General features: G+C 33.4%; 1 protein-coding gene across 3 annotated transcripts; it reads left to right on the top strand.

Moving 5' to 3' along the window:
- The first annotated feature begins 10960 nt into the window (after window positions 1–10960).
- Window positions 10961–16536, top strand: LOC110667990 (putative tRNA pseudouridine synthase). Of its 3 annotated transcripts, none has more exons than XM_058131583.1 (10): window positions 10961–11349; window positions 11465–11500; window positions 11708–11820; window positions 12046–12194; window positions 12787–12931; window positions 13013–13047; window positions 13232–13376; window positions 13800–14243; window positions 15401–15835; window positions 15923–16536. In XM_058131583.1, exons 1-9 carry the CDS (start codon window positions 11103–11105, stop codon window positions 15827–15829), a joined length of 1743 nt encoding a protein of 580 aa, XP_057987566.1. In that variant the 5' UTR covers window positions 10961–11102; the 3' UTR covers window positions 15830–15835; window positions 15923–16536. The 3 variants fall into 3 exon arrangements, with proteins under 3 accessions (XP_057987566.1, XP_057987567.1, XP_057987565.1); XM_058131584.1 differs by having other exon boundaries at window positions 15955–16536; XM_058131582.1 differs by having other exon boundaries at window positions 10964–11349; window positions 15401–16536.
- Window positions 16537–17039: the final 503 nt, after the last annotated feature.

Raw genomic sequence — 17039 nt, forward strand, 5'->3', positions numbered from 1 at the left:
ATTCTCTAGCAACAATTTGAGGAGGAGGTATCACGCCTCAGGAAACAGAGTGAAGAGCAGTTTCACTCAATCCAAGAGGAGATGAGGCGTATGATGAGGCAAATGGCGTCATCATCCCACCTTTCAAGTGATTCTGCTAATCCTCATGATCAGAGCACGCCAAATCTGTAGCTAGATATTGTTTATATACATTTGCTAACTAAACTTATTCCTTGTATGGTTGACTTTATACTTTTATATAATATATGGTATTTTTATTTACTAATTATTATAAATTTTATTATTATATTTATTTTCGCTTATTACTAATTATATAAATATAATAATTCTTAATTTACCATTATTTGTTTATTATAAAAAAAAATAGAATATCAGAAAAAATTGAAAGAAAAATAATTTTGGGACAAATTATAATCCGTCACAAATTTGTGACAGACTGATCCTCACAATTTTGTGACGGATTGATGCCTCATAATTTTGTGACGGAAAGCTTTCCGTCATAAAAAAAATTAGTCAAAACAATTTGTGATAAACAATATTTTATGATGGAATTCCGTCATTAATCCATTCTAATTTTGTTACGAATTCATGTTTTGACGGGCGAATATTTTGTGACGGACGAATGAATTCCGTCACAAATTTTGATAGATTTTCCATTACAAGTTCGTTAAAATTTTGTGACGAATTTCTTTAATCCGTCACTAAAAATTTGTGACCGGCAAAATTTTGACTTCAATTTTTCTGTCACAAAATTCCATTTGTGATGGATTTGTAATGGTTTTTTCCGTCACAAATTTGATTTTTTCTTGTAGTATTATAATAGCTAACTTACTTCCTAGCCTAAGATTTGACAACAAACTTACCTACTAAACTTTACATATTACTGATTATATAATTCATATGCAATTACTGACTAACTTTTAGTTGGTAAAGAGTAGTCAACTTCCTTCTTAGACTAAAGTTTGGCAACAATATTACTGACTAAAGTTTGCATATTACTAACTATAAAGTTAGTCGGTACTTATCGACTAACATTCAGTTGGTAAATAGTAGCTAATTTCTATTCTAGCAAAAGTTTAACAACAAAATTATTGACTAAACTTTGCATGTTACTAATTATATAATTAGTAGGTAATTACTAATGAAAGTCCAGTTAGTAAATAGTAGCTAACTTCTATTCTACCATAAAGTTTGGTGACTAAATTACCTACTAAAAGCTGCATATTACCGACTATATAGTTAGTAGGTACTTTCCAACTAATGTTTAAATGGTAAATAATAGCTAACTTCCATTCTAGCATAGAGTTTGGTGATAAAATTATCGACTAAATTTTAGATATTATCGACTATATTTGTAATAGGTAATTACCAACTAAATGCGTCAGCAAAAAGTAGCTAACTCCCTTCCTAGCCTAAGGTTTGATGACAAAATTATTGATTAATCTTTGCATATTACCCATTATATTTATAGTAGCTAATTACCGATTAAAATAAATTTAGTAGGTAATAATAGCAATAACATAATTATTGTTCAACTCATTGTTAGTTGATAATTGGCCAGTAACAAAAATTACTTACTAAATATCATTATATTTAGTCAGTAAATTTAGTAGTTTTTTTTAAAATTTTTTATAGTTTAAGTCTACTGGGCTAATCAAAGACCTTCTTATGTATTTCAATACTAAGGGTACACTTAATGATGAAAGAAAAGTAAAGTTGAGTGTGATTAATAGGATGTAGTTAAAGTTAAAATGATATGATTATGTAAAAGATCTTCCTTAAAGGAACACTTCCAAAGTTAATGTATCAAATGTTTTTAATAACTATAAAAGAAATAAGAAAGCAAAGGCAAGTGAGTATGCTCTTCCTAAGGGAAAAATTCTAAGTAATCCTTTATTTGACAAAAGAAAGTTATGTGGCTCTTAGTAGTCTTAGAAAGGGTGCAGAAAAAGTTTAACTTTGCACAAATAAAGCAGAGTACAGAAGTAGTGGTAAAGTAAAACAGAAACAGAAAAAGAAATTTCAACATAATGCACTTAAGTTATTAAGCTCTTTCTGATGAGTTGAGTCATAGTGGAGGAAAGAACCTCTCTTTGACTTTATGGAAAGTTCCAAATCAGTTCAATGAGCCTTTAAAAGGTCAACGTCTATAGTCTTAGGCTTACTACGGGTTTCAGCAACCTTAAGCTGACCTATTCCCTAGCACCGCTTATGACCCCTTGGTCGGGTCGTGACATGTCTTTTTTAAAAGGATAATACCATAATTTATGATATAACTGACTGAAAGAGAGGTATTGCATCTGCCACATTGCCATAACTATGTAAGGCTATCTGTTTTTTTAATCATATTGCAAACTTTCCTAAAATGTCATTTCATAAGATATGAATACTATTCATAACCTCTGGTTTCCTTTAGGAAGCAAAGTCGTACTCTTCACCTCGCTGCTGTCACACCCTACTCCCCTATAAGATGTAACATAATCCCGTAGTATACCTAATGAATTACCGTACTTCTCCTACCGATAATCCATTAAATATACTACAAGAGATTTTAAAACAATTTTCGGGAAATTTAAGTCATAGATTAAAATCTGGTGTTATAAATTTTTTTTTTCAAAATTTCGGCAAAGTGTCGGCTTTATTTTGAGAAAACAGTTCTTTAATCTTGCAAAAGAAAATGCTCCCAATATGTTTTCTCAAATACAACTCCAATAAACTTTATTTCAATTCACAATTCAATTCTCAATACACAATCAATTTATTTTCAAAGTAATCTCATCATGAAGAAATGTTTCATTGATTATAAGACTCAAAATTTATATTACAAAACTATTCAAGTAAATGAAATCTCAAATTTACATTTACAATAATTTACATTTAATTACATACCAAAATATTTTACAAGAGTTTTTATACAACTGCTCAAATAATTTACATACATATTATTACATGCATACATCAAAACCTATGTACATGGGTATACCTATAATATACCTGGAGCTGAACTGAAAGTGTTTTCAAAGAAACTTACTTACTACTCTTTGCTCTTCTTACCTGCGACAGCATACAAAGCTATCGCTGAGTGGTGAACTCAGTGGTGCACAACTATAATTTAAAATATAGTACAATATACTCAACTCAACTAAGCCTTTATCCCAAAAATTTGGAGTCGGCTATATGGATTCGCTTTTTCCACTCTGAACGATTTTGGGTTAGATCCTCAGAAATATGTAATGCTTCTAAGTCATGTTGTACTACTCTTCTCCAAGTCAATTTAGGTCTACCTCTTTTTTTCTTTCTATCCTCTAACCTAATGTGCTCTACTTGTCTAACTGGAGCCTCCGTATGTCTACGCTTCACATGACCAAACCACCTCAATCTCCCTTCTCTCAACTTATCTTCAATTGGCACCACTCCTACCTTTTCTCTAATACTCTCATTCCTGACTTTATCTAATCTAGTATGGCCACTCACCACCTTAACATTCTCATCTCTGCAACTCTTATCTTAGATGCATACGACTCTTTCAGTGCCCAACACTCACTACCATATAACATAGCCAGTCGTATGGCTGTACGGTAAAATTTTCCTTTTAATTTATTGGGAATCTTACGATCACATAAAACTCCTGTGGCACGTCTCCACTTCAACCATCCGGCTTTAATCCTATGACTAACATCCTCCTCACAACCCCCATCTACTTGAAGGACTGAGCCTAGATATTTAAAGTGATTACTTTGGAACAATACCACTCCATTCAAACTAACTCATTCCCTATCACCAGTTTGGCCTTCACTGAACTTGCAATGCATGTATTCTGTCTTCATTCTACTTAACTTAAAACCCTTTGACTCTAGAGTACTTCTCCAAAGTTCTAGCTTCGTATTGACTCCTTCTCGTGTCTCATCTATCAGAATAATATCATCCGCAAACATCATACACCAAGGAATACTCTCTTGTATATGTTTCGTCAGTTCATCTAAAACTAATGTAAAAAGGTAAGGGCTTATGGCTGATCCTTGGTGTAATCCAATTGATATCGGAAAATCTCTTGTGTCCCCTCCCACTGTGCGCACAATAGTAGTTGCTCCTTCATACATATCTTTCAATACTTGTATGTACCTAATAGATACCCTCTTTTGTTCTAACACATTCCATAAGACCTCTCTTGGAACACTATCATAAGCCTTCTCCAAATCAATAAAAACCATATGTATATCTTTCTTCACATCTCTATATTTCTCCATCAAGCTTCTAATGAGAAAGATCGCTTCCATAGTTGAACGACCGGGCATGAAACCAAATTGATTGAGAGAGATAGAAGTATCATGACGTAGTTGATGCTCCACAACTCTCTCCCACAACTTCATAGTATGGCTCATGAGTTTAATTCCCCTATAGTTTGAGCAACTCTGTATGTCTCCCTTATTTTTAAAAATAGGTACTAAAATACTCTTCCTCCACTCATCAGGCATTTTCTTTGAGTTTAGAATCTTATTAAATAATTTAGTTAACCATGCCACTCCCATATCTCCCAAATACTTCCACACTTCAATTGTTATTTCATCGGGTCCACAGGCTTTACCCACTTTCATTCTCTTAAGTGTTTCCTTTACTTTTAAATATTGAATCCTTCTAGTATAATTTACATTCTTTTCTATTGTTCTATAATCTATATTCACGCTATTACCATTTTGACTATTATTAAAGAGATCATTAAAATAATTTCTCCATCTTTCTTTAATGTCCTCATCTTTCACCAACACTTTTCCTTCTTTATCCTTAATGCACCTAACTTGATTGACATCTTGACATTTCCTTTCTCTACTCCTTGCTAATCTATAAATATCTTTCTCCCCTTCTTTAGTTCTAAGTTTCTCATATAACTTTTCAAAGGCCTGTGCTCTTGCTTGACTAACTGCCTTTTTTGCCTCTTTCTTTGCTATCTTGTACTGTTTATATGCCTCATTATTATCACATTTAGGTAATTTCTTATACCATTCCCTTTTTCTCTTCACTGCCTTTTGTACTTCCTCATTCCACTACCATCTCTCTTTTGAGGGTGGTCCATGTCCTTTAGACTCTCCAAGTACTTTTCTAGCTACTTCTCTAATCTTTGATGCCATCTGTATCCACATATCATTGGCCTCCATATCTAGCTTCCATACTTTGGACTCGAGAAGCTCATTTTTGAACTTCACTTGCTTTACTCCTTTGAACTCCCACCACTTTGTTCGAGCTACACTATTTCTTCTGACCTTACTTGAATTGTTCCTAAACTAGACCACCAACCTATGTTGACTTGTTAAAGCCTCTCCTGGAATGACCTTGCAATCCTTGCATAGAGCTCTATTTGTCTTCCTGGTTAAGAGGAAATCGATTAAGCTTCTATGTTGACCACTTTTGAAAGTCACTAAATGTGACTCTCTTTTTATAAAGTAGGTATTTGCTAGTATTAGGTCGTATGCCATAGCAAAATCCAGGATATTTTTTCCCTCCTCATTTCGACTGCCAAAACCAAAACCTCCATGAACATTCTCATAACGTTGCCTATCACTTCCTACATGTCCATTCAAATCTCCACCAATGAAAACATTCTCTTCATTCGGTATGCTTTGCATTAAATCATCCATATCTTCCCAAAACTTTTGTTTACTCTCACTGTCTAGTCCTATTTGTGGGGCATAAGCACTAACTATATTTATTGTTTCTCCTTCTAGTACTAGCTTTACTAGTATAATTCTATCTCCTACTCTTTTCACAGCTACTACTGCGTCTTTCAATGTTCTGTCTATGATTATACCCACTCCGTTCTTGTTTCTCTCCTTTCCAGAAACCACGCTTTGTACTGAATTACCCACTTCCTTACTTTTCTCTCCTACCCATTTAGTCTCATGAATGCAAGCAATATTCACCCTTCTCCTTTCCAAGGTATCCACAAGCTCCATTAATTTTCCTGTAAGTGATCCAACATTCTAAGTACCAACCCTGATCCTCCTCCTATCCTGCTCCTTCCTAATTGGTCTCCTTCTATGATATCTTCTATTGTTTTCTATGTCTATCTTGTGTTCTGTTTTACTATTTGTTCTATTATCTGTCCTATGGACTAACTTCTTTACCCACACCCGTCCATGATGTGGGAACCCTTGCTCACTTTATCACTACACCCGGGCTCCGATGTAGCGCATCGTTAGTAGAGGACGCCCCAACGTTTATATCATTTGAATCCATATGAGTACGCATCCTATTCGTCCTTAACTGACATACACCTCAACACTTCAGCCAGAGAGTGAATTCAAAGCCAATTCATCCCACTAGACAAGCTAGCGAGGAATTCAATCAAATATACATGATACTTGTGGTTTCAAACCATTTGCAATATTTTTCAAGCAATAAGTATCCATCAAATTCTATTCAAACAAATTTTCCACAATTTAAGCAATAACATACAAATTGTCATAATTTATTTCAAGTGAAAATTCAAAAGAAAAAATTTTTGTGCACAAACCTCTGAAGAGTAGCCTCTTGGCCTTAACTCAGTATTTTCTTCCCCTTTCTTGAGTCATTGCTAACTGAAACACACAATTTAAAGTGTTTCAGTATTTAGTTAAATTGTCTCTAACAATAAGGTTCAATAATTAATTTATTTAATACTATTACTTTCATTAGTCAACCTATAATGTTGACCTTTGATGCACTCTAAGAGAATAAATTTTAATGTTATCAATATGTCACATTTTATAGTCTTTTAGTATTGGTACATGTTACCAATTTCATTTTCAAGTGTATTGCATTTTATTATAATTTATCGAATTTTGGTATGTTGTATTGACCTAGCCGAATGACCTAGTTTCCTTAGTTTTCGAGTTCTAGTCAGAATTACAAACTTGTAGGTCTATGTCTTAGTGAACTTTTGCCCCAAATTTTAGGTCATTTGGAGTTTACTAGACCAAGTTATGGTCATTTTACTATTGCTGGACAGATTGCACTAAAATGACAAACTTAGGTCATTTCCGATTCTGGCAGTTTTTATACCTTAATTTGTGCAAGCATTTTGACTTGCTTATGGTCATTTCTGGGTTTTGTGATCTCTACAAAAGATGTATCCCTATGTCTAAGCTTTCCAACCATATAAATTTTAGGTCATTTAGACCTGTTTTGAGTGAGTTATGGCCAAAATACTGACTGCTATTCAAATGGTCAATTTTCAGGTTTGCAAAGTCACTAATCCAGATTTGGTTAATTTTCATGTCACTTTCTGGATAGAATTTAGGTAGGCTTCCAACATGAAAGTTGGCACATTTTGTGCCTAGTTTCACTTCCAAATGGCCTCATACCAATTGGAGTCACATACTTAAGGTTATAGGCTCATTTGCATACTACCCTTTACATGTCTCTCAAACACCAATCCAAATACACATTAACCTTGTTATAAGTCCACTTCTCTACCAAATTTTGAATTGGTACTAACCATAACCACTCAACACATCACATTTAGGTCAACTTGAGCAGAATATAACAACTCACATACATCAATTACAATTCAAAATTTCAAAGTCCAATTTCAACATCTTACACATGAAATTACTTAGCTAATACATATACTTCAATTAGCAACATACTATACATTGTTACTAATCCAATCAATACCATAATTTACCAATTAATTTCATAAAATTATCCACCTTCTAAGCTCATCAAGGCTGCCAGAATTTATCACTTGTCCAAGGTTTTCCACAATTGCTCAAACCCTACCTCAAAACATCAACATTAAACATACATATGAAGTAATCTTTCTAACTCTTGTAATACCTTAATTAACATCACAAAACATCTCTTTTACACCTGAATAAATAAATCTCTAAATTCTTCCATGGCTGCCGAATTTGAGTTCACCAAATACTCAATTAATTCTTCAAATTCCTCAACAAATTAACTCACCATAACATCAATTCAAAGTTTAATGAAGCAAGGGAGAAAAAATTAGCACTAACCTTATTTTGAGCTTTATAAAATCTCACCCAAATTTCTTCTTTTTGCTGCCTATGTATTGCCCATGATGTGTAGACTAAGTTTAATGAAGAGAATTCATGAATTTAGCTTGAAAATGGAAGAGATCTCAAGCTTGCATGGGCGGCTTCCATGGAGAGAAAATTGGGACACCATTTCGGCCATAAGAGAAGCTTGGTGAGGATGATGAAGTGAGTGGGAAATCTGTCCTCTTATTAAGTATTTATATGTCCACTTAGTGCTTCACTAAACATAGGTTAATTATATTATAATCCAAGGTTTTAATAATTGCAATTATGGCCTTAAATTCCCTTAAATTACATTGTATCTTTAATTTTATTTTTCATTAAATTTTCAAAATGTAATACCACTTATTTTTCATTGACATTTAGGTCAAAAGCCAACTCTAAGTGTCAAATGACCAAAAAGCCCCTCTTCGGGTTGTATTTTCAATTTTTCGATAACACCGATTTTTGCCGGTTTTTTGATTCATTTTTCTTTATACTAATTATTTAATTTTCTTTGACATTTCTAATGTCAATTATACTTCAATAAGTCTTTAATTATGTCTCAAAACTTAATTCTGAGGGTTCTCTACAGTCCTGGGGTCGACTATTGTCTGCGCCGTAACTTCCCCGTACAGTCACCCATCACTGCGATGCTAGCTCGTTTAACTTATTTTTATTTTCTCTCTTTTATTTTTTCTTAATTTTTCTTGTATTTTCTTTTTATTTATTTCATCATTTCATGTCTCCTCACTAACATTTAAATGTAATTCCAGGCATTCTAGCTGTCAGGACAGACACTGGTTATCGGAACAATGGAACGCACTACCGAATATAGGGGTGTTACAAGGTCCATAATCAACCCCTCATAGGATGATTCTCAATCGATTCATAAATTGAAACTTTTGACTTGATCTGGTTTGTCTCAGCTTTATTCTTCTTCAATGATAGCTCACTCAGATTTTAATAGCTCAAATATAGCTTTTACTACTATCTCTTTTCGTCATAAATAGCAAAAAACTATATGATGAGTGTGTACCAGTAGAAATAGAATTTACAAACATTTTTTTTTTGTTGATCTTCTTTCTCATATAAAATAATATAGTAGAAAATAAAATTTTTCTTTTCTTATTTTTTTTTCATTTTCATTACATAATTAAGAAACTAAATAAATGCTTAGCCTCCTTTTGTTTTGTTGAGAATATTTTCCTGAATAATATTTTTCATATTTTTTAACTTTTAGGGTAGACCAAGCCATGGTCTACTTTGGACCATAAACTAGATTTGAGTCAACAGTTATGGTCCTTGAACCAAACTAGAATTGATTTAAGGAGGCTGGTTATAGTTCCCTCTCCCTCAATTAGAACCAAAACCTGTCGATTGAACTGGTGGCTCTACACTACAATTAGCCTGATTTAAAATTTTTCAAATTTTGTTTTTTTAACATCCTTTATAGATTATATAGATGATGTTAAGCATCTTTAATTCTTGGACCACTTTCAAATAGGGTACACAATAGTTTCTATGAAGTTTTGAAGTTAATTAGCATATTTAGATTTTTAGGTTCGTTTTTGAAATTTTTATAAATATATATTTTAAAATATTTTTCATAAATTATGCATATAATTTTGAGCATCTTTAATTCTTGGATTATTCTTAAATAAGGAACACAGTAATTTCTATGAATTTTTGAAGTTAATTAGCAAATTTTGAATTTTTAGGTTCGACTAAAAATTTTTAAAATTATATTTTTAAATATTTTTTCTAGATTATGTAGATGAGTTTGAGCATTTTTAATCTTGGGTTAAAATGAAATTATTGTGCGTTAAAATGCTATATTGATGCATGCATATTATGTAAGATATGTTGGTTTGAAAATTAAAATATTTATAGATTTTTTTAAATTTTTATATTTTAAATTAGATGAAATTAGGGATTGAGATGGAAGAATATTAGAACTAATTAGGATAATCTCTTTTAGTTGATTTAAAATGGATAGTGTTAGAATTTTATTGGAATATAATAGATGTGAATTGAGATATGAATAAGGGTTTGTTACATTTTTTTGTAAATGAAATTATTAAATGGATTGTAATTTGGACTGATTAATGGATGGTCATCTTAAATATGATTAGAGGTTTGAAATTTAATTAAAAATGATTTTTCATCTTTTATTTGTCATTTTGTTGAATTTAAATTTTTTTAAAAATATTGATTCAAAATTCATACCAGAACTAGTTGAATCGGAACTAATTCGAAACCATCTAAATCTAAACTGATTCCCATTCAAGCTTTCAAGAGTCAAGGAATAGGATTGGAACTGACTATTTACTAGTTCTAGTTTGGGGCACTCAAAAAATTAGTTAATAGAAAATATTTTTCTTATTAAATGGAAAACTAAATCATTTTTAAAAAAAGTAAAAAAAAAAGTTAAATCTTATGTATAAGTTTTGAAAAGAGAAAGTCATGCCCTAAAGTTTGACCATTTTATTAAAATATGAATATAATATAAATACATCTTATTAGTTTTATATTTTAATTAAATAATAGAAAAATATTTTTAATTTCTTAAAAATTATTTTTTATAAAAAAATATTTTTTATATATAAATTATTTTGTACGAAATAAACAAAGCCATAATAAATTAAAAAAAATTGAATATTTTGAGAAACTTACGAAAATCAAGCCTTATAATTCTTTCTATACTCCAAAACAGAGCCACATGATTAACAAACCTTATAAAATTTTCTTTGTTAAACCATCAAAATTCTCAATTCAATCATATAGCACAAAAGTGTATATTTTTTTCCAAAATTCAAAGCCTACTCAACTCAATGTTTGAACATTGGGGATGCAGTAATTTGCGAAAATTTTCAGGCCTAAGAGGGTTCCAGCTTTTCCATAAAAATCCAACCCATCATAGGCCAAGCCTGCTAAATGATGATGTATAAACTATGAAGTGGGTTTGGGCTCCTGAAATCTGGCCTGATCATGTACGTTTAATCCTTTTCAAAAAACGATACATTTTGCTGAAGCCAGTAGTGCATCCTCTCCTATCATCGGCTCTGTTTTCAGTCTCCGGGCAATATGGCAATCTCCTCTCTGCGATTGCCGCTCTCTCCATGGCTCGTCAAAAACCCAAGACAAACCTCTTTCAAATCTCTCCTAATGCCAATATTTCCATCGAAACTGAGCCTGTTATGCTGTTTTTGTGGTTCTTCGCTTCGATCTCCACTATCCACTTCTCATGCGTTGAACCAGTCCGAGAAATGGCAACCCTTTCGCAAGAAAAAGGTGGTTCTGCGGGTTGGCTACGTGGGTACTGACTACAGAGGTACATTCTAGTACCCTTTTCACCCTATATAACACCACGGTGCAAACTCTTTTTTTTTTTTTAATTTTTTTTATATGTATAGTGTTTTTCTTTGAAGCTATCTTTTTCATGTCAGGTCTCCAAAAGCAACAAGATGAACATTCGTTGTCGAGTAAGCAATTACATTTGACTGTTTATATAAGTACAGTGGACATGGAACTAGATAGTTCATGTTTAAGAATTATTTACATTGAATGGTAGTGTGGAGAGAATTGCTAATTCAGTTGATGAATAGCTCAAATAGTTGAATTTAATGGGTTACGCTAAGATTATTCTGGTTCTTCCTAAAATTTTATTGCTTTCAATTTTCCGAATGTAGCTATTGAAGCAGAATTAGAACACGCCATATTTAAGGCTGGCGGAATTCTTGATAGTAATTATGGAAATTTGCAAAAAATTGCCTGGGCTAGAAGCAGCCGCACTGATAAAGGAGTGAGTTGTATTCCTTTTTATATATGAATGACGTTTATTGAATCTGATTCCTTTTCCACACGTTCATAAATGTGCATGTTTGCTAGGATGTAAATGAACATAATGAAATGTTAACTATTTGATTACATTATGTTACATTCGATTACATAGTACCAAACTTGCACTTAAGGGCATATGAGTGGGGAATGATTTACTTGGTTTGATATTATGGGTAAATTGTATTAGGTTCACTCATTGGCAACAATGATAACAATGAAGATGGAGATACCTGAAAATGCTTGGAAGGAAGACCCTTATGGCATTGCCCTTGCGGAACATGTTAATAATTATCTTCCTGATACTATCAGAATTTTCAGCATTTTGCCCTCACAGAAGTGAGACTCTTGACTTACTTTTTTTTTTCCTTTGTACCATAAGCACCATCAATTTTGGGTCATTGTGTCCAGAAAGACTTTTAAAATTTGATGTTGAAGTTTCTACACATTTATTTTCCATTTGCTTATCCGAGTACCAAGTTGTGCAAATGAAAATTTGGGATTAAATCCTTTTCTTTAGGCTTCTTGTATAAGTACTGCCTAAATCAAATTAGTGCATTTAAGACCAGAATATGGAAAGTAAACAAAATAACCACGTAACAGTAGCTTTCTGTTTGGATCATACATCCTAAGGTTTTAAAAATTTTCACCATGCCCACAACCATGCAAAATATGCTATATAAGTGAATTGTGCCAACAATATCACTTTGAGGACTTGTCCCACTCTGTATAGCTTTCAAAAATAAGGTTAGAGCAATTTTTCTGTTTGTCTTTTAAAAGAACATAAATCGAGGCAAATAATTTCAGTTCTGAACAACATTTTGTTATTTAGAATAGTTAATTATGATGTACAAGCTTGTTCGGAGGTCTGTGCAGATCTTTCAGGTTGCTTTACATTTTATTTTCTTATGATCTTTGGCACATGTTTTAGGAGCTTTGATCCTAGAAGAGAGTGTGACCTACGGAAATATTCCTACCTCCTTCCTGCTGAAATTATTGGGATCAAAAGTCACTTTACCACCGCTGAAATTGATAATCACTTATCAGACTTCAATGATATATTAAATGCCTTTGAGGTTTGGAGTCATTTTCTTTGGTTTTCATTTCTTTCCCTTGTAGCGATTTTGATTTTTTTTCTTGTTCTCTTGTTATTTTAGAATTTTTCGTTGATACTTGCGGGTTCAAAAATAAGGTTAGAGCAATTTTTCTGTTTGTCTTTTAAAAGAACATAAATCGAGGCAAATAATTCCAGTTCTGAACAACATTTTGTTATTTAGAATAGTTAATTATGATGTACAAGCTTGTTCGGAGGTCTGTGCAGATCTTTCAGGTTGTTTTACATTTTATTTTCTTATGATCTTTGGCACATGTTTTAGGAGCTTTGATCCTAGAAGAGAGTGTGACCTACGGAAATATTCCTACCTCCTTCCTGCTGAAATTATTGGGATCAAAAGTCACTTTACCACCGCTGAAATTGATAATCACTTATCAGACTTCAATGATATATTAAATGCCTTTGAGGTTTGGAGTCATTTTCTTTGGTTTTCATTTCTTTCCCTTGTAGCAATTTTGATTTTTTTTCTTGTTCTCTTGTTATTTTAGAATTTTTCGTTGATACTTGCGGGCTTCTAATTGAGTTGCTTTCTGATGAGGAAATCTTTTGAATTAATTTTGATATAGGATTTATGTCTTTTCTAATTCTCCTATCTGACAGTAATACAATTTCTGATGTGTGGGAGAGAAAATGTCAATCATTGTGGAATGACTCTTTGTTACGAGATTAATATCCCTTTTCTGGGCCATATCAAAGGGCTTCTATCTGCCTTATTTATGCTTTACTAATATGGAGATTAGACCAATGCTATAATGGATGATAGATATTTATCCATGTGAATTATGCCTCGGATAAGTTGTTTATTTTATAGTTGTGAATGTTCTTTGTAGGGGGAACATCCCTTTCATAATTATACAATACGGTCCAAGTACAGGAAACAATTTCCCACCCCAAAAATTGGGCGTGTTTCAAAGAGACCAAGATCATCTGGTGAGATATCAGCCTCTGAAATTGAGGAAAGTGATCAAGAAGAAAATTATGGCGTTGATCGAATGATTAAATTGGATCACATGGAACCAACTAAAAATTCTATGGAATCCACTCAAAATTCTATGGAATCCAGCTTCTATAATCGGAATGGGAGTGTTCTGAAGGACCAAAAATCAAATGCAGTTAACCGTGCCAGATGGCTACATGAACCTGATGAGACTGATAGAATAGGTGCTTCCCATTTCAGAAAGATTTTTCGCTGTTCTTGTGGAAAGCTGGAGAAATCAGTGGGATTTGATTTTGTTGAAATTTCTATATGGGGAGAGTCTTTCATGTTACATCAGGTAAACCTATTTAAATATTTTTCCATGTAAAAGATCTCAGTTAAATATGTTCCTATTGGGATCTGTGTCTTACATTTTCAATATCAGATGCATCCTTATTGATTTTGTAATAGAAGCAGGCACTAGTATACATGCTAAAGAAGATGTGCATACTTTGTGATCCCGAGTGACATGTTATACTTGGGGTTCTTTTCAAAGCACCAGTTGTAAGGAGTTTTTGTGGGTGGAAAGAATTTTGATATGATTACACAGTCTTCCTCTTCCACATTATTCACTCTTTATTCTTTAATGAGAATGCTATATCCATCTGTGTGGTTGCAATATTGTCAGTTATGATGTGGGCCTCACAAAGCCACACGAAGGAAGCAGCCTCTGGCTCGATGCAGATGGCTGGATCCTGTTAACTGATGCTTTAGAGATGCAGTAATAACTACTCCTTCAAGTTAAAGTGTGTTAATTTAGTATACATTCGTTCTTTATGTTTTCACTTAACTGATATTCTAAATTTAAGCATAGAAACAAGGGGCATTCACGCAAATATTAGTAGTCTCCAGAATCAAGTATTGCTTGACATGATTTCAGGATGCCCTTGGATACTTAAAATGGCAAGTCTACTTCTTTTTGGGAATTGATGTTCACTTTGCAGCAGATCTGATTTCTGTGTTTTTGGAATTTGAATCATTGCTGCAAAAATGAAGTGTACAGATTACATAACTGCAGAGTTATAGTTGTTTCTAATACTTTATTTGGTGATCTAACTCCTGTTAACTGGTTGTGGCAGTGCTTCTCTCACACCTGCCCATTCCTTTTTTACACCTCTTCCTATAAGCAAGAACTTTAAGATTCAGTACCATATGCAACCCTCTCTCTCTCTCTCTCTCTCTCTCTCTCTAGGTACTTGTATCAGCCATTTAGCTACAATTGGTTAAATTCAGATTTGGTGATATGTGATTCCACTTATGCTAGAAATTTTACATATATATTGTGGTTGTTTCACATTTCCGATGATTTAACCCAAAATCGTTTAGATTGGAGAAAGAGAATTCATATAGCCGACCCCAATAAATTTTTGGGATAAAGGCTTAGTTGAGTTGAGTTGAGTTGAGTATTGTGGTTGTTTCACTAATTTTATGACATATCATTACCTGCTTCACCAGATCCGCAAAATGGTTGCGACTGCTGTGGCTGTAAAGCGCAAGTTACTCCCAAGAGATATTTTAACATTGTCACTAGCAAAGTTCTCAAGGATTGTCCTACCACTTGCTCCGTCTGAAGTTCTGATTTTGAGAAGCAACAGTTTTTTATTTAGAACAAGACCCGGCGTAGGATCACGACCTGAGATGCTTACAATGGTTGAATCAGAAGAAATTCTCAAGGTAGTCAATGATTTCTATATTAATGTAATGCTGCCTCAAGTGTCAAAGTTCCTGGACCCTTGTGGCTTCCCTTGGAAGGAATGGGTTGAGAAATTGGATGAGCACACTAGCATTCCAGATGCAGAATTGGATGAAGTCAGGAGTGCTTGGAAAGTGTGGAAAGAAAAACTTCAGAGTAGAACCAGCGTTGCATCAGTCATAAATTGGTGAAACAAGGTAGATTTTCAACTCTTATTGAAAGATTTACCATATATTCATCACCTGGATTGTTATTTTACATAGTCGGGCAAAGTTTCTGAACAGCTAGTACCTGCTCTTTGCTGTGTGTGGATTAGCCATGGTGACTGTTCTTGCACAAAGCAGTAAAAACCATATGCTGATTTGCGTGTACTACATCCGTCATGATGCAATCTGCTGCTCTGTGATTGGCCATGAGCAAACCAGGGCAAAACTTCGCATCTACTTGTAAATCAACTAGATGGTTGAATACTAATGATGTAGCTTTGTGCTGGTGGCTGAGGAATGCTGCAAGAAATCAGGCTTTATGTTATTGAATTGGCTGATGATTACTAGGTTAGATGCATGCTCACAATGTGGAAGCTACTGAGTTCATATGGTCAAATGGTTAGTTAAGAGTTGGAACATATCAAGTCCAGAGGGACCCTCTCAGGAGCTGATGAGTGAAAATCTCTTGGTAGCAACAGCATCTTAATGATCTAATTGTATAGCATCTTAATGATCTAATTGTAGTGCATGTTTAATTTATCTTGGATTGTAATGTTCACAAGAAAACCACTCCTGTTGTATCACTATGATAGGCTTAAAGCAATTTTCATCTTTCCATGCATCACATAGACCTAAATGTTTGAAATTGTATCCAACTCATTGTATAATGGAAATCCAGGTCTCGATTTGATGGGGGGAAGTGTACTTTGCACAGTTACAGGTGACGCAAGCGTCTATTGATACTGGTCTCACCACATACGGTACTAGAGATTCTGATCATTCAATGGTTTAGATTGCACAAATCGTGCCGTGACTGTCCTTAGCATTTCCTTGATAGGGAAATCTCTTAAAAATGCTTAGTCTGGTGCTTCATGGCTTTAACGTTTATATTTTGATCCTGGAATTGACTTCAGTTAGATGGTGGTTTCTAGTTGTGGTTGGGTTGGGTCAGAGCTTGTGGTCTGTTACTTTTACAGTACAAACCCAATGAATCCTAGACTACACCAATATATATATATATATATATATATGAAATCCAAATCATATTGTAACCTGTAAACTGTGGTCTGCATATTTTGATTGTTTCTGTTCAGCAGTTTTTAGTTTGATTATTTTGGGCTCTAAACAAATCGGATTTTCCATATTCTTTGGTGTCAGGCTAGAAAAAGTTTCACAAATTAAGCATAAGCTTTCT

The sequence above is a fragment of the Hevea brasiliensis genome, chromosome 12 (assembly GCF_030052815.1).
Source record: "Hevea brasiliensis isolate MT/VB/25A 57/8 chromosome 12, ASM3005281v1, whole genome shotgun sequence".
NCBI classification, from domain to species: domain Eukaryota; kingdom Viridiplantae; phylum Streptophyta; class Magnoliopsida; order Malpighiales; family Euphorbiaceae; genus Hevea; species Hevea brasiliensis.